Here is a 25,506-nt window from a genome sequence, read left to right as displayed (position 1 = left end):
CTGAATTTAAGTGACAGTACCGGGAAGCTAGTTGACTGGGGTAACTCGGTAGATATCGAAGTTCAAAGAGTTTTACAATATCTGTAAATTTACATGAATGATTTCACAATCATTTTTTGAGTTATTTCCGTGATAGATATTTGTGCCACTTTCCGTAGAGAAGTTGAAAACTGGATCCAAAACTGATTTTAAAAAAAATTCTAATCTTTAACAACTTCTTGAGTTGGGTGAGGTTCTTCCTCAACCAGGAGGTTCTCACGGGAATAGCTCTGACTGCATGTCCCTGTGACTGTCTCTCACCCGACGGCAGTCCTTAGGGGTCTGTGGAAACAGCGTACTGTACGTTCCTGTCTGTAGGACAGCACTGATTTTTCTTTTTGTAAACTCAAAATAGACAACACCACAAAGTCCAAGAATTTCAGCACATTGGTAGCATTCATTTTGTTTTCATGTTTTGTTTCTTTTTAAAAGCAATGAGAGAGAGAGAGAGAGAGAGAGAGAGAGAGAGAATCGATGGGAGAGAGACACAGCCTGCACACTCCCCAACTGGCACAGGGATGAAACATGCAACCCAGATACATGCCCTTGACCAGGACTTGAACCGCCGACCCTTTGGTCTTTGGACCAACACTCTGAACACTGAACCACAAGGACAATTTTAACACATAACTTTATTGCACGATTTCCCCCAGTATATTCTAAGCTCCTGTGTGTTGTTTGGTTAAACATCTGATTCAATAGGCAGAAAGCCACACGGTTACCTCCCTTGCTGTTTATTGCTCTATTGGCAAGTAGTCTAATGTCATGATAGTGAAGAATTATTGTCTTGGTACGAGTGGAAGCGATCATATAGTTGCGTTGACCACGTTGGGAGAAGATTAAGTTGAGAAGGAGGCTAAGGTATTACTTTTATGTCCTTTGCAATATAGTGAAAAAAAGGAGGAAATGCCAGAAGACTGGCAATCTTTGAGGCAGGAAGAGCAGTAGGTGGGACTAGCAACATATTTGGGGCAATAGGGCTTCTTCATTCACACCTGGGGAACCCCATGTCCCTTCCCAACACGTGTTTATACTCGATATTTTATCAGTTTTCAAGTCTGTGTTACAATCGTTAGGCCCCTGATTAGAATCTAGTACCTCTTTATGACCTGTTTGAAGGATTGTATGTGCGAGGTGGATATGCCGATGTTGCATTTCATCATTTTGGGGGTATACTGAGCCATGGATAGATAAGCAAATCTAAGTAATAACCTCTCCCATCTATTGCCAACATGGCAATGACACAGTTTGTTTGTTTGTTTGTTTGTTTGTTTGTTTGTTTTTATGCAAAAAAGTTTTATTGTTTCATTTGGTCCAATGCATGGGAGAGGTCTCCAGGGTGGTGAAAGGTTGCCTAGCAGTTTCCGGGAGAGGCTCAGGCAAAAGCCAGACACCAGAGGAATGCAGAGGGGCCCCTCCAAGGTCTCTGGGCCCCAAAGGCTTCTAGGCATGCTTGACAGTGAGCCTCAGCCAGTATACATTCAGGGCCGGCCAGCTGCGGAGATGAGCCAGGTGTGGCCCATCTTCTTGATGAGTTTCACCTCCTCACCCAGGAAGTGGTTCTCCCGGAAGTCACAAAGCTGAGTGGCTGCGTGAGTAGAACCAGGGCCTGCAGCTCCCAAAGGGCCTGGTCAGGCTCCTCTCCAAGGCCAGGGCGGCTTCCATGGCGTCCTGAGTTTTACCCACTCATCTTGGGGAGGCTTCAGCAAGTCCTGGAGAGAATGCGCTGGTTTTGCAACTTTAAGAGCCGCTCAGCGCCCTCGCGTTTCTTCTCAGCCAACTCATGGAAGAAGTGACCCACACCCAGGAGAAAAAGAAGCCCAGAGAGAGGTAGGTGGGAGCCTGCAGATGCAGGCCAGGCGGTGAGGACAGCCTCCCCTTCGGTGGAATCATTCTGATGGAGTTGGGAGCTCATGGTTGTTCAGCAATAAGGAGTTCAGGTAGAGATGCAGTGTAGGCTGGTCTTGGAGGCTGAGGATGGCTGAGGTGGTTCTGAAGGTGGTGACTGGAAAAGAGGTTGGGGAGGGGTCGGAGGCTGGAAGAAGGGGCGTCCCTGAGTCTGCTCCGTCCAAACAATGTTGAGAGAAGAGACAGATCCGGGACAGCCGAGGGCACTGCATTAGCAATACTTAATCTTCTCTCTTGCACTCTGGGATTATGGCCTTTGAAAAGAAGGATGGGCTGCTGGCACCATTTCAATTCTGCTCTTACTGACTCTCCTTGGTTCAATCCCAATGATTCGTATCATCTAAATGCCATAAGATCATACTCCACCATTTCAAAACTTCTTCCCATTTTCCTGGCTTTCCAAATCTCACTTCCTCCTTTCTGAATTTCTCTGGCTTCTATAGAGCATCCTTTGGATCTGGGTAGGTACCAGTGTGGTGCTTGTCAGAGCCACTCACCCTTGCAGCATGCACTCTAGAGGGGTTGGAACCCTAATTCTACTGTCCGCCAGCTGTGTGACCTTGTACAAGTTACTGACACTCCATAATGACCTCGGCTTCCTCATCTGTAAGATGGGGATAGTCATTATGGTCTCTACCTCACAGGATTCTTATAAGTATTCCATGAGTTTATATTTTTAAATTGTTGAAAGCAGTGCCTGGCCCAACAGAAGCAGCCTGCGAACGTGTGTTTAAATTAACACTCCCTCACCTGGTATTGTGTTCCCATCCAACATCGCTAACAAAGGAAGAGGAATTAGTATACGAGCTTACTGTTCACTGAGACATGAGAACTGGCTGCTCTCTGCTCTCAAAAATAGAAATTCTGGTCTTTTTAATCAAAATGAATAGTTTCCAACCTCATGGACTCTACATTGTGGGGTATGCAGGTCAGTTATGAAGTTCATCTCTTTACTGCTAATTGTGGTTAAAGTATGACATTTTTATATAAATACAAGGTTGAATTCTCCAGCACTCTATTTTTTTAAATAAATCTTCATTTTTCAGATTACTACAGGTTTTCCTCTTTTCGCCCCCAATAGCTCCCTTCCACCTGATTCCCCCCACCCCCACCCCATGCTCTTCCCCCTGCCACTGTCTTCATCCATCGGTGTAAGATATTTATCCAATCTCTTCCCGCACCCCTCACACCCTCTTCCCCCCTGAGAATTGTCAGTCCACTCCCTTTCTATGCCACGGTTTGTTTTGACGTGTTTGTGAAGTGATATTAAGGTGAAGATGGAGACAAGCATTTTATATCCTTTCCTCTAAAATAAGAGTCTCAGAATGTCCCCACCGTCGTGGAGAAAGCTGAGAAAGGTAGGAGGGAGGTGGGGGGAAGCAGAGGGGGAAGAGATGGCATCTATTTTCTGGCCAGAGACGTTTCATGAACGGAACACATGGCATGTTGGATTGTCACATTTTATTGAGATGCTTATGAGAAGTGGTGCGTTGGTCTCAGATTACAATCACATCTCCCACCTGACATTTAACACGAATTCTGATTGATGAATAAAAGGGAGTTACACCCAACTAGAGAAATAAATTGAGGAGAATTAGATTAATATTAAAACATTAATGAAGTCGGGTATTTTAATGTGAAAGCTGCCACATAGCTCTCATTTTACGCACAAGTGGGATACTCCACTTTCCCTTCTCGACATTGTGCTCGGAATGCAGATGCTGGTGACATTGGACGATAGCCAGGTCGACACCTAAATTCAGTATAATCGTTTGTTCTAGAATAAAGTTTTTTCTCATCTGACCATTGCAACTCTATGTTATGTTCTCTCATGGCTTCTTCTGATATTACACATGCATCTGAAGGTGAAAAAAAAAAAGGAACATAAAATTTTAGGTAGTATACAAGTATTTTCCACAGAATTTTACACTCTCATGTAGAACCTTCTACAGAGATCTAGGAATATATTCTCAAACCCTTTTGCAAACCACTTCATTGAAAATCCACCATGTTGCTATAACTGATTGTAAACGATCAGTGATGTAAAAATGGGGTACTCTGTGGAATGTGTGATCACTCTCAACATTCACAATGTCAACTATACTATGAAGAGCTTTCATTAAAGACTCCGTGAAGGGGGTGGAGGAGGTAGAGAGGGTGGAGGGAGCATAAGTGGTGATGGGAAACAAATTACAATGAAGAAAAATGATTATTTCTTCCAGTTGTTGCTCAAGAATTTTTCAGACTGTATACCCTCAGCCATGACTATTTGGTGGTCAACAGAAGAGGTGACAGTCCATGCAGGTTCTGTTGTAAGCAGCAAACAGGGCATTCATCACACGGCTTTCCCAGGGCCCATGAGGACATTAAAGGACTTACCCAAGCATTTGGGTGGTTCAGACCACTCCCCATCACGGCACGTTATTCTCCTGTTTCCCTCAAGTACATAGTAGGCCTGGCACTGATACTCCACTGAAGACCCGGGAGCGTAGACTGATAATGGGAAGGTGGTAATGTCTCCATTGTCAATAACGGGAGGGGCCCCACATTTTCCTGTGGAATCTAAGAGAGGACATGGTTTGATTTATTGAGTGAGCAGTGGACTGTAAGGGAGCTGCGGAGTAGGAGGGAGCTACACTCACCTCCTCCCGGCCCCAAACCCGTTTACAGGAAACGATAGAGCAACAAACCTGAGTAACCAAATGAAGGCCAGCTGAATAAAGAGGGAAAAATGGATCTCTAAGGCAGCGATCATTTAGACACAAATGAGACTGAAAATCTTCACAGATTTATATGTAAGACTGAAAGAAGATAAAGCAATTTTTTGGTAGGAGTTAAACTTTTATAACTTGAAATATTTTCCCATCTTCCCTCAAAGGTTAATAGAAATTTTTAGGCTGATGGAAATGATGATTACACGTACAAAATGTTTTAGTTTGATGTAATCCTATTTGTTTATTTTTTTCTTTTGTTTTGCTTGCCTGAGAGGATATATCAGAAATAAATATTGCTATGAGAAATGTCTAAGAATTTATGGCCTATGTTTTTTCTTCTAGGGTTTTTATGATTTATAATCTTACATTTATGTCTTTAATCCATTTTGACTTTATTCTTGAGTAAGGTATAAGAAGGTGGTCCAATATCATTTTTTTTGGTTGGTTCTGTCCAATTATACGAGCACCATTTATTAACCAGTGGCGCCCAAATAAATTCAATAAAAAATTAAAAACTTTTCAAATTTAAAAAAAAATGATGGTTTTACTGAACATTTTTCTTGAAGTTTAGTAAAATAAACGTAGATTATATAAAATCCAAGTGAATTTGTAAACCCAACAAGCATATCATTTGGCAGCCAAATGTGGTTCGCAAACATCATGTTTTTGAATTGTGATTTTAGGTCCTTAGAAAATGAGCACGGTAGCCAGGTTCTTAGAGAATAAGTCAAGTATTGCCATGCTTTGAGGAATGTCGCAAGGCTAAGGAAGATGACCACTTAAAATATCCACACAAAAACTGAGGAAAAAGTAGAGTCCAATAAATTTACAGTTCCTTAAAAATACTCCAATAACTTGTCTGCTTAAGGGCACTGCAGTGAGCACTGTGCAGCTCATTGGGGAGATTCGGGTGGATGCAGAGTAAGAGGCTGAAGCTACGGCTCCCAACAACAGTGGGCGTAGAACCCGCTGGGAATTGCTACAAAGTTTTCGGGGTCAGAACCCCTGAGCTTCTGAGGCTGAGTCTGAGTGAGCCTGTGAGTTTGCATTTGACTTTCTGCCAATTCCCTGAGATGCTGACACGGCTGTGTCAGGGGTCACACTCTGAGGGCTCTGGGGCTCCAATGCCCACCAATGATACACATCCCATTCCTCTGTGTGAGGCATAGACCTTCCTCCATCTGGCCTGCACCAGAACCGATGTCTATTGTTAATGAAGCTAGAAGCCATTCACCAAAATACCTTTGCATGTGGGTCTTCCTATCCATATGCCGCCCCTACATTCTACAGCATTGGATCCATCCATTTGGTAATAGTCTGGACATCTATAACTCACTTGTTCTCCTGACCTATATGAGGTCTTCGGCTGGCCTATGAGGATGGCATTGCCATAGCTGGGTGGGCTAGAACAAATAGTTTCTAAAAAGCAACAACATGGACTTTTCAGTAAATCTTTAACATGTCAGAAAATAATTATGCTCTAGAATAATAGCTACACACCAAACGAATGCCTACTGTACAATGTTTTTCTTACAACTTGAAAATATTAGCCATCCTGACTTAATTACATTGAATAATTTTACATTTATCAGAAGTGCAACATGGGGATGGTGGTATTGGAAGCCTGAGGAGATGGGCATACAGGTCATGATCGAGACCAAACTTCTTACATCCAAATTCTTATTTGTCCACACAGGCCACAGAGACTATGTGCACATTTCCATTTTTGCTTCTGTCCAAATCTTTTCCCATAATTACATCAAACATCTTAAAATGACTATGTTTTTATTGATTTCAGAGAGGAAGGGAGAGGAATTAAGAGACGGAAACATTAATGGTCAGAGGGAATCATTGATGAGTTGCTTCCTGCTCGACCCCTAGTGGGGATCAAGCCCACACCCGGGCATGTTGCCTGACCGGGAATGGAATCCTGATCTCCTGGTTCATAGGTCAATGCTCAACCACTGAGACATGTGGGCCTGGCTAATTCCACCATCTTAGAACGTTATGGATTTATGAGGAGATAACTGATAACCTCTCAGTGAATTGAATGTTGATGAGGTTGGTGAGCAGGGACCAGCTGTGACACAGGAAGAGATGAGAAGTCAGAGAATGCCCATCAGAGCACGTGGACAGTGAACATGGATGACATCAAATAAAACAATTTGGCTCCTGTTGCCAAACTTCTCATATGACTATTAATTCTGCTATTCGTTCTCTAGCAGAATTCAGAACTTTTAGAGAGACCTTCTAGAATTAATGCAGTTTTATAGTTGTACCATGGATGCTCTGAACTAAAGATATTCATCAAACTTAGAATAAAATGAAATTCACTATACTTATGCATTCTGGTGGATGGGACCAATTTCCTCCTGAGCATTCTACAGATTCAGGTCCACGGATCCGAAATCCGGATTTACAGGTATACGTGTATTTTCCCCCATGTGAATATTTGTTTAACCTGTTAGATAGAACAGCATTGGAAACCACAGGGGGTGGTCCACAAGGAAGTCCTAAAAAAAAAAAAAAAAAGAAAGGAAAGAAAGAATGACTGTGTATTTCACTACCTCTGAACTTCATTTCATGTCATATTTGGTACTTTCATTTGAAATAAAATGATCACACAGGCGCTAATATCACGTGAGAGAAAAGGCGCACAAATGCTTTAGAACCTCCACGGTGGTTGTCCAGCTGCCGGTTTGAGCAAGAACTTCAAGCGAAAACTGTGACCACGTCTAAGAATGAGCGTATCACTGCTTCTCTCACCAACCATGAGCAATAAAAAGAAACACATTGAGAATCATCTTAAGAAAGTTTCATATATTGTAAGAGATCAGAAGGGACAGTGGAGGGAGAACATAAATCCTTATAAAACTGGCGACAAAGCCTTCATTGCAACCCATATGAATATGCAGGAATATGAACAGGTACACTTATATGAAGAGTTAGGTTTCATTTCACCACATTTCAGGTTTTGTAGGAAAAAAAATGCCTGAATTACAAGTGATTTCATAATGAACCAATAAAATCAATAAAAACAGGCTTGATTTGTTTATGCAAAAATCATTTGGTAAATATTAAAATCTATATAAACGACATATAATGGTTTTATATGTTTATAATTCTAAAGAGTTACTTCTCATGACTTTGATGACAACGATGGATTATGTCACTGAACTGTACCAAACAGAACTTAGTCTGCCTGCTGTCCTCACCTACACACTGTGGTGGAGCACTCCATGTTCCCAGGTGGCATGTTATCCCATCTTCTTGAGACAATTTGAAACCATCCTTACAAACATAACTTAATGTGGTGCCATGCGCATACAGCTTGGGTTCCGGTGTTTCTCTTCCGTCTTCTGAAGATCTGGATGAATTAATGCTTCCATGTTCTACATGAGGTGGTTGAGGACATGGAGTTTTTTCTATATGAAAAACAGAGATTAAAGGGTCAAGCACAAGGATAATGTTTAAGTTGAAAAATAAAATCCAACAATGCTTTGAACTTTAAAGTAAGGTCATTGAAACAAGTTGAATTATTAACTAAAAATATTTGAAACTTGCAAAGATATATGTGCCCAGAAAACTGATGCTACAATCCATCTGTCCCATATGCCTCCTCAGTCTCCTCCTGTTCATCTTGAGGAGTGAAATACGCATGAACAGAACCTGGGTATTTCCACAGTCACCGGAAGTTTCTGTTTGCATTCGTTTCACATTAGAAGTGAAATAATGCTGGTTGATTTCTGCACCTGGATGGCATTACTGTTTGGAGATGAAGTGGCATGGATCGGGGAACGGGCTCATCTTGTTCCTTTACACAAAGCAGGGGGGGGGGGGGCAGGGGGTTACCCTCATCTGAAAGACAGTTGTAACGTAAGTGACCCACGACTGACCGACACAGCGCGGTACTGACTGCCATCGTCCATCCTGGCACACGATTTCCTCTCCTTCCTGGATTAGAAAGTTTTCTTGACAGAGAATGGATATTTTTTCTCCTTCTTGATAATTCACTGTCAGGGTCATATGTTGAGAATTGGGAATCTGAGGTGGAGGTGGACATCGTGGTGCTTCTAAAAATATTAAAATCAGATTTCTTGATGAAAAATCATGTCAAAATATTAAAATAATAATTCAGTGAACAAAATGATCAATAATAATGCACCTGGAAAGATCAAACTGTAATGCTCTGTTCTGTGTTTAAATATGTTATCTTTCCATCTTATTTGTCACTCTAACATACCTCTTTGGGTTTATATTCTCATGGCCTTCCTTGTAGGTTCTATCCTTTATTCCTTCTGTTATCAATCTTGGGTAGCTTATATAAAACTAGAGGCCTGGTGCATGAATTTGTGCATTGGTGGCATCCGGCCAGCCCACCCCGTTCAGGCTGGCCAGGGTGGAGGGGCCACGGGTGGTTGGCCGGCTGGCCTCACATCCTGGTTGAACTCTAGGTCAAACTCCTGGTCGAACTCCCGGTTGAGGGGACAATGTGCATATTAGCTTTTATTATTTAGGACGCTTTCTGTATATTCTAGGCCTGAGGAAATTGGTAAAAATATTGAGGATAGTGGGTCAAGGTGCTCTCCAGTTAAAGAAGATCAGTACAGATATGAAAAGTGGAATGAACCCTATGTTACTGGAATTGGTGGTGGCAATAAGACTCAGTGTTTGTCAAACAGATATACATGAGCAAAGACAGATGACTAGATGGGTAGATTCCTACAGCGATAGGTGGATGCAGACATAGATAGATTGGTAGCTAGATGTGTACACCCACCCATAGATGCTTAGATAAATACACGTGTTACAGGCATAGGCACATCTGAAGGTAAGAACTTGGTAGCAATGGGATTCCAATATTAATGCGCACACTCGCTGCCCAATGTGACTTTAAAGCCACCACACTGCTGGGTGGTTTGTTGATAGCTGACCAAGGCACATGATACAATTCATATTCAGAAACAGTGTTTTGGTTAGTTTCTAAATTTTCTTACAGTTTCATAATTATTGTCATAATATATACATAGTAAAAAAAAAATCTTAAGACACAAAGAGACACCTTTTACAAGGTAGGAAGAAAAAGCACATTTGGAAATGATCTAAACAAGAGCTCACCTGTGCAGGTCACCTCAGGCTGCCATTTTCCATTCATGCAGACGGAGTGTTTCTGCTCTGACATACTCCCACATGTGTAATTGATTGTCATATCATGCTCATAGTCCATCCTATCTGACAACTTTGTCTCAGAGGCAATTGCCTTTGATAATTTACACGTCTGGAGTTCAACTGTTGCTGTAAAATGAAAATATTCCATTGAAGACACTAATTATGAAAATACAAGCAACTAATATTAAAAAAAACAAACCAACACAACAACTATAGAGTCCAGACTCTAATGAAATAGAACTTTAGGACCACAAATTCCACCAGTAAAGTTCATCCTGATCATGTTACATGAGGTGGGCTATAATGTGTGAACATATAGTCCTATGTCCAATATTGAAATTTGAGAGAGAATAGTCATTCTAAAGCCATGTTGCCCTTTGGGGATTGCAAGAACATTGAGTTCGCCTTTTGTCTGATCTATATAGGAAAGAGTCATACATGACTAAATATGGTCCCATTTGTAATCTGCAAACTTTCACATCCATTTTTCTTGATCTCAAATATCTCTAAATTATTTTTAGTCTACAACCTTAAAGTGTTAAAAGAAAAACATTATCTGTGGAAATAGACTATGTGAATTTCCTAGTTTTATTATATATTTTTCAATAAATTTAATGTACAATAACAAGAAACGTTGATCTAAGTTGTAGGGTATAGATTGTGAATATTTCAGCATATCTTTAGCATGATCACCAAAAGCCAGAATAAGAAGTTGGTTGTTTGCATCATAACCTATTTTGTATATACAGTAGGTCCTCAGGTTACATCAGAGATCCATTCCTACAGTGACGTAAGGTGATTTTTGCCGGAAGTCGGAACCCAGCTACATAAGCACCTACGTCACTCACATGGAGCACAGACACAGCAGTATTAAAGTGAAACAGTAAGAAAATTTTAAAAGAAAGATAACAATTCCTGACCTTTACTTGTGGTAAATAAATAATGAAAAACATAAAGCACCTATAAGTCGAAATGATGGAAAATTTTTTTTTAATGAATAAATGGGAGATGGTGATGTAACCACGAAATGACGGATGTCAAGTCCGACGTAACCCAAGGACTGCTTATATGTTGTTAGAATCTTTGAGGAGCTATTTTATACACCAGGTCATCCCATAATCGAATAATATTATAATGCCATAATAACACATTTATGCTGGTTTCAGTATGTTATAGACACTATAAAGTTTTCATACACAGCTACATATTTCAAAAATGCAATGCAGGTGACAATGCTTCCTGAATTTGATAAGGCATCAGTGTCGATCTTAGGTATTTTTTGTTAATAATTTGTTAATGATGAGAGGCAAGTGAGGACAAACAGAATAAAGAAAAGCCATGTAATTGGTTGAAGTAATGGTTTTGCAATGCAACCTGAAAAAAAGCTAAAATAAAGGAGGCTAATTTAAAACAGACAAGAGGCTTGAGAATTAGTCTTATTTTTAGGACTCGTCCAGAGTGTTGAAGGAGACAAATTGCCTTCTTCAAGAGATGATGACTGAAGGAAGATTTGTAGTCAAAAGGAGGTGTGATGGTTGTGGTATGTCTAAAGATGCTTGTTTTCTGAAAGAATTTGTTTGTTCAGAGAAAAGAAACACCTTGAATAGAGTGAAAAGCAAGATTATAGGGAGGTACAAAGTAAACATCAGAGGAGAAAATTTCAATCATATGTATTTAAGTAAAATTTAGCTTCATAGGTATAAACAATGTCAATATTAGTGACAGATGCATAAAATTCTATTGCTAGTTTCTATTTTCCTCTGTAGACACTATTGAACTATAAACAATGAATGTTTGATTCATTATAATTGTCAACCTGACATTTCAAAAATACGGTTCCATGTAGAGTTTCACAATAAACAATATCCAATGTTATTAAATGTCAATTACAGAAGTGTCTTCTCACCAATGCACTGCGGTGGTTGGGTCCACGTTCCCCTAATACATGTAACTGAGCTGTGACCAATCATTGTAAAGTCTTCTCTGCAAGTGAACACTACTGAGTCTCCATGGTGATAGGAGGTCCGTGCTGGGGACACGACCTCGCCGTCCTCCAGCTCAGGTACGTCTCCACATGTACTGTGCTCCTCTGTGAAAATCCCACAAACAAACATTCAAATTTAAAATGTAAATGAGGTCCTGATATGAATAGAAACACAGAGTGTTGACATAAGTCTAAGTACTGAAATTGTGTATACATTACCCACACACACGGGCAAGGGTGTCCACTCTCCATCAACGCACTGGATTTTCTTAGCGCCCTTCAGCAGGAACCTGGGGTTACAGACATACTCCACCACCTCACCGTGTCCATATTCCTCTTTAGGTGTGTGTGCAACTGTCCCGTTGGGGAGTCGAGGAGGCTGATCACAGGATTGTACTTCCTCTATGGTAGAAATACTGTGTAAGTAAAGGTTAAAGTGTCTATTGTACAACTGAAAATCCAGTAAAATGAAGAGTTTTTTTCTTTAATCTATGAATTATTATCTAACTTATCTTTTGAGAAAGGAAAAAGAATGGTGTTTACACCCGATTCATGTCTCCCAGTTCTGTTATGATACGGAACTAGCACATTGGGCATGCATATGTGTAAGCCCAGGAAACGTTCGATATTCTACATCAGGGGCGGGGAACGTCCGGCCCGAGGGCCATAAAAGGCCTTGGAAATCATTGGGTCTGGCCCTGCCAAGGCATTAGGGGCGAGTTAATTAAATGTTTGACCAATTACAGCAGGATAATTTTTAAGTTGATAATTTTGCATGATCTGCGAATGATGTCATAAATATCCCAATGGCCCGTGGCAGAAAGAAGGTCCCCCACCCCTGCTCTAGAAGACCTACACCTGTATGCAAATCAATGACCAGATATGATCGTGTACCTATTCACATTCCACGGAAACATTTCATCAAAACGTTTTGGGGGAAAATATCATTGGAGGCAAGCATTTGATCAACAAATTTTAACTCTACGTTATATTGTATATAGCAATGAATTAACTATATGATGTTTGAATATTGTTTAGAAATTCTCAGGGTAACTTGAGGTGAGACCCAGGCTGATAGAAATATCCAATACCAATGTTGGAAGTTATGCAATAATTATGACTAAGGAGTTCACTCTAGCGTCACACAAGATGTCCATCTATGGAGATTTTCAATATATAGTTCAAAAAACAATTAAAGATTACTTCCTTAAATAAGAAAGTGTGAGGTATCTACTACCCAACACACATTCCTGACTTAATGCACTGAGTTACAGACACACTGGCAGCCAACGGAAAATTAAGAGAGGAAAAGAACAGCTGATTTCCAACATTCTACTTCTTGTTTGAGCAAATGTCAGAGAAATAGTCACCTTTACATGTTGGAGGATTAGCGGACCATCCAAAGTGGTAGCACTGAAGAGAATCTGGTCCAACGAGAGAGTGGAGTCTATTCCTGCAGGAGAATTTTAACACGTCTCCAATGACATATTTCTCTTTCCGTGGCTGAGCAATTAAGTTCTGCTCTATATTGGGAATGATGCATTCTCTTTCTATAAAACGGGTAAATAACTTAATGAGAACATATGATTAATCAGTGCTAAGTAAACTTTATATGTCCTGAAAAAATATGTGGCTGGGTGTTACATATACAGAGAGGCATCAAATAAATGCTCTCCCTGGAAGTGCATTATCTATTATGTCTGACACATCCCTCACATTCATATGGGACCCTCTGAATTGCAATAGATGTGTCCTGAAAACTTATTTGTAATGTCAACTCTCTTATAGTGGATCTGATTTTAATACTTACATTAGTAAAGCTATATGCTACGTTTTTGGTATTATCAAAACAATACTATTCTCTCACATTAAAAAAAAATAATGCTACAATTTTAAATTGCATGCTTAAATAAAAATGGGTATTTTAATTTAATACACTTGGGGAACCAGGCCTTTTAGAGAGGTATTCCTCATATATTTCAGTAGAGGAACATTAAAATTTGCTTAGTTAATAATTGAAATCAATTCCTACGTAGAATAAAATCCCAACTCTTTCACGCCTACACTTCCAATGTCATCTTCTCTTTTCTTTCTTTTTTGGTCCAGACCCCAGGCTTCATGGTCTTTGAACATTTTTTAAGAGATCAAGTTCTTTGCTCTCCCTGTTGCATGGTTCCGAATGGTTTTCAACCTTTCTGTGTAGACATGCCTTCCTATATGAAACAGAGCCCTCAATCCCTCCTATTTTCAAAGTCCTTGGATTTATTCATTCCTTTGAAAATATAAAAATGTATTAGAAATATTTTAATCATTTGATTCATTTTTTGACATGTTTCATTGTTGTTGTGGTTGTTTTTGTTTTTTTTCCATCATGCAAGGAGCCTGTATGGAGCCCATACTAAGTGCCTGTTGAAGCCTGCATAAAGAATGTAGTCTAATCACCAGAATATTAAAAAAATATATTAGAATGTTTGTCAACATGGAAACATTTTACAGATATGGGCAAATGAACAATGCTGCCAATCAGCTTGGTGTTGCCCAAAGATACATGCTTGGCAAACCATGGAATGGAACTGAAACCCACCCAGACGGACTTAATGGAATTTGCTATGAATCCATCTGTCAGACTTCCTGTCCCTTTTATCCTTTTATCTCCCCACACCTATGACAACATTCATTCCAACATTTTGTTCCTCCTGATTCTCCGAGTCCTCCTTTTATTCTACTTTGCTACCCACTCCTCTTCTGTCGGACATCTGCATGCTGGAATGTGTCAGGGCTCAGTCTGGAGGTCTCTTCTTTTCTCATTCTGTATTCTTTCCCAATGAGACGTCATCATTCACATGGTCATAATCTCATATGTTGATCTGGCTAGACCTCAACTTTCAACTCTGTAGTTTAGAATCCAATGTAGATTGTCCATGGGCAGCTCAACTTTCATGTGCCCAAGTCAATAGTGGAGATGTTCCTTTCAAAGACCTCTTCCTACTCCCCGCACCACCTTACCAAAAGTTACCTCCATTTACCTGCTTCCTTATGATAGAATGCTTAGAATACACATGTGAGTGCCTAGACGATCACTCTGACCCCCAACACTCAGTAACGTTACCTGTGTTTGCTACCATCAAAATGCATCCCAGGTCTGTTCTCTGCCCTGCATCTCCTCAGCCGTAACTCTAGCCAATCTCCACCGAAAATTCTCTCCCTTCCTCAGCGGAATCCCTCATAGTTCCCAAGGATTGCTTAGTTTTCAAAGCTTTACACATACTGTTTCCATGAGTTGGAATACTCTGCCTCCACCCAGGTGCCCACAGATGGAAGTTCTATTTCTAACCCCAGAAAACAGACAGCAGGTTGGCTGACATGCAGGATTTGTGTAACTGTCCTCAGAACTATTCCCAATCGGAAAGTAAGGAAGTCCTGTCGGGACTTGCAGAAATGAACAGTCAGCTGGGAGGTCAAGAACCAACTTGGAGGAAAACTGCTGAGGAAGTAGAAAACATAGAATGTGGGTCACAAGTACCCAGGTTTACATAATACAAAAGGTTGCGTTTAGAATAACAAAACAATTATACGCTATACACACGTTTTGTTCGTTTCGATGATCCTGAAAATCAGTACTTACCATGACAGGTGGGTGTATCAGACCAACCATTTTCACCACACACTATGGAGCCCATGGTTTGTCCATCTCCATTTTTATATCCATTCTGACATTCATAGGCCAACTTGTCATTGACCTTAAACCATGTGCCATTACTTTTGGCTCTGGCATTCTCAAATACTGGCATGCCACAAGACTCTAATGCATAATAGAATTGAAGATTTCACTTCTAATATTATTGAACGGACAATCGAATTACGTAAGTTCCATCCCAAGAATACAAAAGCTTTATCACTTAGCATGTGCTAATAAATTATGCATCATATACAAGTAATCTAAGCATACTAGTGATAAATCACTGTCCTAAAATTGTTACTCATAACAAAAGTTTTACCATCACTTAAATCAACCAAAACATTTATTTTAAGAACATTTTTCTCAATGCAATTAAACTTAGACGTTTATGCCATGTTAGCAATAAAATAGGCCATAATAGATGCATTGTACTTTTTTTTTTTTTGGCAAAACAGAATAGCATTATGTGAGTGTAGATGCCAAAGTTATTAGTAGTTGTGACATATATGCCCGAAGAAAATGAATTGGTTCAACAAAAAGTTATTTTTCAACAGTGAGAATAAACTTAACATTCCATACAATTAAACATTCTATATAATTCTCCTTTAACATATAACTTTTAAAGATCACATGCTAATTTAGCTTTTTCAGATATTTTTAATGACAGTATATTCTTTTATATTTTTTGAAGTCGAATATAAAGGTAGTTCTATAATTATAGTTAGTATAAGAAAGCAAAATGTTAAAAAATGGTCTCAATTTTCTCTAACACTATATTGGAGTGGTGTTAATAAAAGTTTAAATAATTTACCTCAGATTTTATAACAGACTATGCAGCTAGCTAGCTTAAAGTGTTAAAAGATAAACTAAAACTATAATAATAAAAATAATAAGCACATTTCTTCTTTTCCTAATAAGAGTGTTGTAATGAATAGTTGATCACAACTTAATATAAAATGAGTCTGATATTCAGCATTTTTTCTTTGGCTGGTTCCCAGGGTAACTATGGAAATGGAAAGCAATGAAAACAATAGGAATGGGCATTTGAAATATCTACTTCACTTAGAGTGAATGAAAACTACCACTGCGTGGCTTTGGGATGAATAAGACAAAACGAGCAAACAGTTGTAGGGAATGTTCCTAAACTCCGAGGCCATAAAGCAGAGAGCTCTCTCCCTGTAGGGACTCTGCTTCTGTCCAGATGCATTTCTCAGTCTCCACTCACGGCTCATTCCTGCAGGTTTCCCACAGGAAGTGATGTCTCAGAAGAGGACCTCCCCTGCCTAAATGAACACATCAACCACACAGTGACATTCCTCTACACCTGTGCTCTATGAGCCCACATTTCACTGAAAAACCTAACTTTTAGGTCTAGGAACAAAGACTCTGAGAGGGAAGTCTGATCCCCTGAAAACAGGTGCAACAGGGCAGGACCTCAGCTCAAACGGAGGAGCTTACAGCGGAATACACACAGGCTCCCTGGGCAGTTTGCAAACCGCAGGATGTTTTACGGTGGATCAACCTTGAACGGAATGATGGACTATGTCTACCCTGCTAGCAATTCATTGTAAAAGACAAAAGGAAATGACATGTATTTTCTCACAAATTTCTTATTTAGCTTTTTCAAGTAGAACTACACCAGCTCCCACCACCCCACATAAAAGAAATCAGTTAAAGTAAACGTTTGTTCAACAGCCAGTAAAATAATGGACACCACAGTCATGAATGACTTACTAATGCATCTGGGTTGAGCTGACCATCCATTCTGGAGACATGTAATATACCCGGATGTGTGACCATCTTCTGTTACGTAATCTTGTCTGCACTCATATTTTACTTTTTGATTTAAGAGATAAAGAGGCTCAGAGTCAGCAATAAATCCATTCTCAATTGTTACCTTTGACTTTAAACATGTTTCTAAAAGGAAGAGAGCGTAAGGAAAAGGTGAGAATATGGTCAGGTAACAGTTTCCTAAGGACTCACACAACATTACAACCTGAGAATTAAGGGCATTTGTCAGTGAAAACCTGGAAAATTCTTAATCATCCAAAGCATTGTGTCGGACAAAGTAGGTTATGAGTTTCCAAAAATGTTAAATCTAGATGTTGAATAAATATGGGGGGACTAAGCCAGATTTGAAACACCCAGGATGCCTTGTAAGAAATTACTAAAATCGGTTTGTCTCGTGATTCTGGAAGCCCCCAGCATGCCAGAGCTCTCCTAGCAACAGGCCCTTTCCTATACTGATTGGGTTTCAATATTGCTAAGAGGGTGGAGCCTGAGTGTTCTCAGCCATGGGAAGCAATGGTACCTATGTGAGGTGATGGATGTGCTACGTAGCTCGATCTGGTAGATGTCCGCTTTAAACATATGTGATTCCCATTTTCAGTTACACCTCATTCGTGCTAATAAAAGATAAACCAACTGAAAACAGAAACATCTGAGCAGGAATCAACTAGAAATGAAACACTAGAGAAAATGTACACAGTCAAAAGGTGGCTCATTGAAAATAGGCACCAAAATGGATAAACACATGGAAAGAACAATGAAGAGGGTGCCAGCCACACAGACAATGAGGAAACGGAGCCAAATCTATGAAAACGACCTTGTGAGGCACATGGACACGGCCAGTGCCTAACTAAGGTTCCCGAGACATAGGGACAACCCATGGCATTGCATTCCCAACGTCGCTTTGTTGGGAGGCGGGAATTTTCCAGATCACAGCCCGGGAAGGGAGAACCCAAGCAGACATGTCAGTCCTACTGAATAGGAGAAACACTGAATGACCATAAGCAGACAGGAAAGACCCCTGGATGAGGGAGAGAGCTCTGCAAATCTGCACGGCGATCTCTAGATTCTTTGGTGAACACATCCCATTAGAGTGCAGGGCGGAACCCCTGAGAATGGGCAGAGCACAACTACCAGAGGCAAGACCTGCCAGGAAACAACAAATTCCAAGACTCCAGGGCACACACAGCACTGGGAAACATGCATATTCATCAGTCACATGGGAACAGGTCTTTAACCACAAATCACTTAGTACAGAGGCCAAGAGGCCTTCTCCATCCAGACCCTGAGTAAGCTCATCTGTGTAATGGCTCCCCAAACCAGCCTTATTCATTGGAAAGCAAGTCTTGAATAGATCAAGTGGAGCCAAACAACCTAGATTTCCAAAACAGAACATTAAGCCAGTAGGCCAAGCGCCCTCAAACTACGGCCCGCGGGCCACATGCGGGTGTTTTTGCCGTTTTGTTTTACTTCAAAATAAGATATGTGCAGTGTGCATAGGAATTTGTTCATAGTTTTTTTTTTTAAACTATAGTCCGGTCCTCCAACGGTCTGAGGGACAGTGAACTGGCCCCCTGTTTAAAAAGTTTGAGGACCCCTGCAGTAGGACTTGAGGTCTCCAACCTCAAACACCCCAGAGGTGCATTTCGGGAGGAGTCACTCGGGGCTGAAATTGTTGCTCTCAGAGCCTTCGGTGCCCCAGCGTGGGCCTTTTGCTCCAATGGTGTGTGAACCGTCTCGCTGGGTTCCCAGACCCCTCATGTGGAGTGATTATCACAATCTCTGTTCTTTGTGGGGAAGATGACAGAACCTCCTAATCTGCCATCTTGCGCATGACACTATTATTACAGGGTTGCACTTTGTGGTCTTTTGCTGTTGTTTTTTTAAAAATTTATGTCTACCAATAGGCTTATTTTTCTACCTATATACCAAGAAACTAGTGCTGCCACTCATACACACTTGAAAAAATAAAACCAAGTAGAGCCATTGGCAAAATAAGAAGGTGATAGAAACCTTTTGCCACAGTTACTCCAGGTGAGTCTTAGACAATCACGAACAGACTGGCTCTTAGACCAGTTTTCTTACCAACACGGATGCATCTGGGAGGAGGGTGCCAGCCATTCTCCGTACAGTTCATTGAGGTCTGCTGGTTTTGAAGCATGTGGCCAGGATAGCAATTAACATTTACAGATGCGCCCTGCAAATATTGTTGTGGAGATTGTGGACGATGTCCATTTTCCAAATCATTGAAAATGCATTTTCCTGAGAATTATAAAACAATGATAAAAACACATAAGTGGGGTCAAAAGAAATTAAAAACTATCTTTATAATATTTAAATTAGAATGCATAAGCATCCAAAAGTAGCACATAACTTAAGAAACATGACAGTTGCTACCAAATGTTTTTAGAATCCATATTAAATGGTATTTGTCTGTAGTTTCCACAATTGAAATATGTATAAATGCTATAGGTAGGCTTGTAGAATCTATTTCGCTTTCTCGTGCTGCTAATGAAGAACCTTGATGAAAGAGAAATCCAGTATCGGTCTTTCTGCTCAGAGACTCATCCTCCCACCTATTTTTCCCACCAGGCTTAGCGGTGCTCATGGTTGCTCTCTCCACTCTGAACTATTGCCCCGTGCACAGGACAGAGAGGTTCACTCACGGCGGCAGGGCAGTTTCGGGGTCCATCCATCTCTTTTACAAGTAATGTAATCCCAGGCGCCTTCTGAAGCAGTCACATAGTTTTCATCACAGTAATAGTAATACCATGTTCCTACCGATACTGGGAAGGATAGTCTATGCGCTTCTTCCCTATATAGGCGTCCATGTTTCATTTCTGGAAAGTCACAGGGCTTAACTAGCAAGTAAAACAAACAAAACACAGCATAAGTAATGTTTCACCTTAATAAAAACGTAATGAGAGGTACCTTGTTTCATTGATGAATTATATTCTCACATGCACATAATTATACTCATTGCATTAGACTTTCTAGGACAAGAAAGGTTATAATCTTCCCATGATGTGAATAACACTGGTTCCCTGATTATTACACAATATATACAAATACCGAATCATTATAGTGTGCACCTGGAAGTAACACAACACTTAGGTCAATGTTATTTACATAAATAACCATTCTCCTTGTCATTGTTATGCACACTGAGGTCTGTGTCACGTGGTCACGGCCTCCTCTTTAAGGCACCTGACTGTCCACATCCATTTGGCCTTAGCCTTGAATGAACCCTGAGCCATTGACCTGCTCTGTATATCATTTCCTTTGTCATCCTAGGAAGATTCAGTGTAAGTGGGGGCCCCTTTGACAATGAACTGATATACAAGGAACAGCAATGAGATTGTAGAGACAGAAAACACTGGGAAAGGGGCAACCCCCCAGGAATAAAATACCCTGTGGACTGAGGGGCATGTGTGACAGGGGATGGCTTTAGAAGGTGCACAATGTCTCCCACATTCATCCCCCTCATACAAGGGAGCCCCGTGCCCCTTCCTTGAGTGAGGCCTGACTTAGGGACGCTGTTCTGAAGAGTTCACGAGGCCGAGGGGACCGTGTGTGACCAGGTCCTCAATGCTCTGGAGGCGCCTCCAGGGCCTTCAGGTCACTCGCTCTGGGGAAAGTTACCTCCACTCAGGCCTCCGATGGAGACGCCCAGGTGGACGGATACGCAGGCTCCTGCACACACCCTGGCAGTGGGCCCTTTGGAAGCACATGCTGCACCCAGTCCTCCCCCTGGCCCCCCACAACCTGGGCAGTGTGAGGTCCGATCAAATCATTGAATCGATGCCCCGTCCCCTGCGGTCTGACCTTAGACCTCTTCACAATGGATTTTCCCTTTCCCTTACATCACATTCCACTTGCTAAGACCACTATCCCTCCCCTCTGGACTTTCCCAGAATCCAACCTGCCCAGAGAATTCCCCGTCCACGAAAAGCCCACCTAGAGTCCTTTACAATCTCCGCCTCCCTGTCCCTGGGTGCTGGTGTCAATTTGGGGTTCAGCCCATCTGCTATCCCGATGACCTAATAAATGGAGAATCCCTCACCACGTTGGCCTCATGCATTCCTCCTTCGGGGACCCTAACAGGCAGCACCCCAGGCAGCAGCAGGGAGCGACCCAGAACCAGGCAGCTAAGCGGCTCCCAAATGCTGACCCCGCCAACACTGACACACGGGGGGCTGTTGTATGAGGCAGTGTGTTCAGGGCGTTTGTTAGCCAGACATCAATATCTAATGTACTCGGTGTTGACCGGTAGTGCTCTTACCCAGTGTTCTAATTCACATATTAGAGTATTAGTGAGAGAAATATATATTCGTACATACACATACACATATTTAACATTGAATAGCAAAAAATTAAAAGTTTTTATTAACCAAAATGTGGTTTTGATCTTAATTAGAATTGGAGACTTTGGAGATCACAGACTGCCGTGAAGCCTCTGCTTCACCTTCTCAGTGAGGCCAAGATTTGGACTTCTCAGGTCCCCATTATTTTTTTAATTTTTAATTTTTTAAATTGATTTCAGAGAGGAAGGGAGAGGGAGAGAGAGAGAGAAAGAGAAACATCAATGAACAGAGAGAATCATGAATTGGCTGCCTCCTGCACACCACCCACTGGGGATCAGCCCACAGCCCGGGCAGGTGCCCTGATCTGGAATCGAATGGGGACCTCCTGGTTGATACTAAATCATTGAGCCACACTGTCCAGGCAGATCCCCCTTATTTTTAAGTTTAAGAGAAGTAATTGCAGAATTAAGAAGCGGGTCAAGATATGGAGGGAACTTACAGCCACATCTTGGAGGAGGACCCCAGCCTATGACAGTACATTTTTCGGTATTTCCCCGGGTGGGAAGGTAAAAACTTTTACAGCAGTATGTGATTACGTGCTTCAGTCTGTATTCGCTCCTGTCAGCAACGAAGTGACTGTTTGCCATTTCTGGAAGGTCACATGCTGATTTCCTAGACACAAGTGTGAAGTAAAATATGTCTGCAGTGTTTGATGTTAATCGACACGAACCTCAAATGAGCCGTAAATATGTTTATTTTTGCCTGGCTGGTGTGGCTCAGGTTGAGCATGACCTCTGAACCAGGAGGTCAGGGTTTGATTGCCGCTGAGGGCACATATCCAGGTTGGGAGCTTCATGCCCAGTGGGATGGGGGTGGGGGGGGGGTGAAGGAGGGAGCCCATTAATGATTCCCTCTCATCATTGATGTTTCTAACTCTCTCACCCTCTCCCTTCCTCTCTGAAATCAATAAATATATACTTTATATTCTCTCACATTTTAATATGCTATATCTATCAGATTTTCATGTTTCTATTGCATTCCAGTCTATACATCTAGTTTTCACTTCATAGTATAACCACACTTAGCACCAATATATGAAGACAAAAGCTATGAGACACATATAAAAACACACATTTCCCTAAGAGACCAACCGAATACTATTGGGAGAATTTTGTTAAATTAGTTAAGAATAGAAGAACTTCTGGTGGCTGCTTTCAAGCAGTGGGCATAAATCCCTTGACAAATTGTAATTCCCTACTCTCATCATCTCCATTAAAGCAAACGGTGCTGTTCAAACACTGCCAGGGCAGGTGCCTCTGTCCAAAATAGTAACAGCTGAGATTGTACAAACGTGTGAGGCCACATTTTTCCTACTGTTAGAAGCCATCATTAAGATTTGAAATAAGAACAATAGTTCCATATTGGCACTCCATGTTGTGAATCAGTAGAAACATCCAGTTTGCACAGGGATGGATGAATTGGGCCAAAAGTGGTTTTTATTTAGCCGGTCTTTTTATCATTCCCGCAAATGATTTATTGTCAGAGATTGTCCCTTAATGAATGCAGAGATTAAGGTTTTGGTAAATTACTCTCAAATAGTCCTAGCCGGTGGGTTCAACTCTGGGTCAAGGGCACATATCTCGGTGGCAGTTTCCATCCCAGACCCTGGTTGGGGCTTTTTCGAGAGGCAACCAGTCCATGTGTCTCCCACATTAATGTGTGTGTGTCTCTCTCTCTCCCCATTCTCCCTCCCTTGCACGCTTTCCCTAAAGTTCAATGGAAAAAATATTCTCGGGAGAAGATTTTTAAAAAAGTGAAAACAAATGAAAAAGTGCAAAGTGCTACGTACGAGTGTAAGAAGGAGCCAAATATTCCCGTCAGTGTCAACTCACCTTGTCCACGAGCCCAGGAGACCCACAGGGTGAGGATGACCTGGACTAGGAACAGCATGGTGGGCCTCCCCGGGTGTGATAGCACAGATCGTCCAGCGCTGCTGTTGGGGTTAAGTCTGCTTCAGGAGCCGTTACCAAGTGTGGCTCTGAATTTAAGTGGCAGTACCAGGAAGCTAGTTGACTGGGGTCCCTCGGTAGATAGCAAAGTCCAAAGAGTTTTGCAATATCTGTAAATGTGCAAGAATGATTTCACAATCATTTTTTAGTTACTTCTGTGATAGTATTTGTGCCACTTTCCTTACATAAGTTGAAAACTGAATCCAAAAGTGATATAAAACTCTAATCTTTAACCACTTCTTGAGAATGGGTGAGGATCTTTCTCAACCAGGATGTTCTCACAGAAATAGTTCTGACTGCCTGTCCCTGTGACTGTCTCTCACCGGAGGGCAGTCCTTAGGGGTCTGTGGACACAGCGTACTGTACGCTCCTGTCAGTAGGACAGCACTGATTTTTTTTTTTTTGTAAACTCACAATAGACAACACCACAAAGTGCAAGAATTTCAGCACATTGTTAGCATTCAATTTTTTTAATGTTTTGTTTCTTTTTAAAAGCAACGAGAGAGAGAGAGAGAGAGAGAGAATTGATGGGAGAGAGACACAGCCTGCACACTCCCCAACTGGCACAGGGATGAAACATGCAACCCAGATACATGCCCTTGACCAGGACTTGAACCACAGACTCTTTGGTCCTTGGACCAACGCTCTGACCACTGAACCACAAGGACAATTTTAACACATGACTTTATTGTACGATTTCCCCCAGTATATTCTAAGCTCGTGTGTTTTGTTTGGTTAAACATCCGATTGAATATGCAGAAAGCCACACCGTTACCTCCATTGCTGCTTATTGCTCTATTGGCAAGTAGTCTAATCTCACGTTAGTGAAGAATTATTGCCTTGGTACAAGTGTAAGCGATGATATAGTTGCATTGACAACTTTGGGAGAAGATTAAGTTGAGAAGGAGGCTAACATGTTGCTTTTATGTCCTCTGCAATATAGTGGGAAAGAGCAGGAAATGCCAGAAGACTGGCAAGCTTTGAGGCAGGAAGAGCAGTCGGTGGGACTGGCCACACATTTGGGGCAACAGGGCTTCTTCATTCACACCTGGGGAACTCCACCGTCCCTTCCAGACACGTGATTATACTCGATATTTTATCAGTTTTCAAGTCTGTGTTACAATAGCTAGGACCCTGATTAGAATCTAGTACCTCTTTATGACCTGATTGAAATATTGTATGTGCTAGGTGGATATGCAGATGTTGCATTTCATCATTTTGGGGGTATACTGAGCCATGGGTAGATAAGCAAATCTAAGTAATAACCTCTCCCATCTATTGCCAACATGGCAATGACACAGTTGGTTTGTTTGTTTTCTTTTCCTTTTTTTCTGCAAAAAGTCTTATTGTTTTATTTGATCTAATGTATGGGAGAGGTCTCCAGGGTGGTAAAAGGTTGCTTAGCAGTTTCCTGGAGAGGCTCAGGCAAAAGCCAGAAACCAGAGGAAAGCAGAGGAGCCCCTCCAAGGTCTCTGGGCCCCAAAGGCTCCTAGGCATTCTTGAGAGTGAGCCTCAGCCAGCATAGCCTGAGGGCCAGACAGCTGGGGAGGTGAGCCAGGTGTGGCCCATCTTCTTGATGACTTTCACCTCCTCACCCAGGAAGTGGTTCTCCCGGAAGTCACAGAGCTGAGGGGCTGGGCGGGTAGAACCAGGGCCTACAGCTCCCAAAGGGCCTGGTCAGGCTCCTCTCCAAGGCCAGGGCGGCTTCCATGGCATCCTGAGTTTTACCCACTCATCTTGGGGAGGCTTCAGCAGGCCCTGGAGAGAATGCACTGGTTTTGCAACTTTCAGAGCCGCTCAGCGCCCTCGCGTTTCTTCTCAGCCAACTCATGGAAGAAGTGGCCCACACCCAGGAGAAAAAGAAGCCCAGAGAGAGGTAGGTGGGAGCCTGCAGATGCAGGCCAGGCGGTGA

The 25,506-nt window shown here is 41.6% G+C and overlaps 1 protein-coding gene across 3 annotated transcripts in view; it reads right to left on the bottom strand.

Annotated features, from left to right (window-relative positions):
- LOC103305043 (complement factor H-related protein 4-like) overlaps positions 1 to 23,535 on the bottom strand; it is a 45,667-nt gene extending 22,132 nt beyond the window's left edge. Inside the window, exons 1-6 of one of the 3 annotated variants that reach the window (XM_054713061.1) lie at positions 23,478 to 23,535; positions 22,528 to 22,530; positions 19,948 to 20,142; positions 17,228 to 17,410; positions 15,440 to 15,616; positions 4,327 to 4,509 (exon numbers count right to left, since the gene is read on the bottom strand). In XM_054713061.1, coding sequence (XP_054569036.1) covers positions 4,327 to 4,509; positions 15,440 to 15,616; positions 17,228 to 17,410; positions 19,948 to 20,142; positions 22,528 to 22,530; positions 23,478 to 23,535 — 799 coding nt within the window. The remainder of the gene's footprint in view (positions 1 to 4,326; positions 4,510 to 15,439; positions 15,617 to 17,227; positions 17,411 to 19,947; positions 20,143 to 22,527; positions 22,531 to 23,477) is intronic. The other 2 variants (XM_054713059.1, XM_054713058.1) reach the window with 2 other exon arrangements.
- Between the last annotated feature and the right edge of the window lie 1,971 nt (positions 23,536 to 25,506).

Source organism: Eptesicus fuscus, chromosome 24 (assembly GCF_027574615.1).
Source record: "Eptesicus fuscus isolate TK198812 chromosome 24, DD_ASM_mEF_20220401, whole genome shotgun sequence".
NCBI lineage: Eukaryota > Metazoa > Chordata > Mammalia > Chiroptera > Vespertilionidae > Eptesicus > Eptesicus fuscus.
Note: the sequence above shows the minus strand (reverse complement) of the source record. Positions and strands in the feature narration are given on the sequence as shown.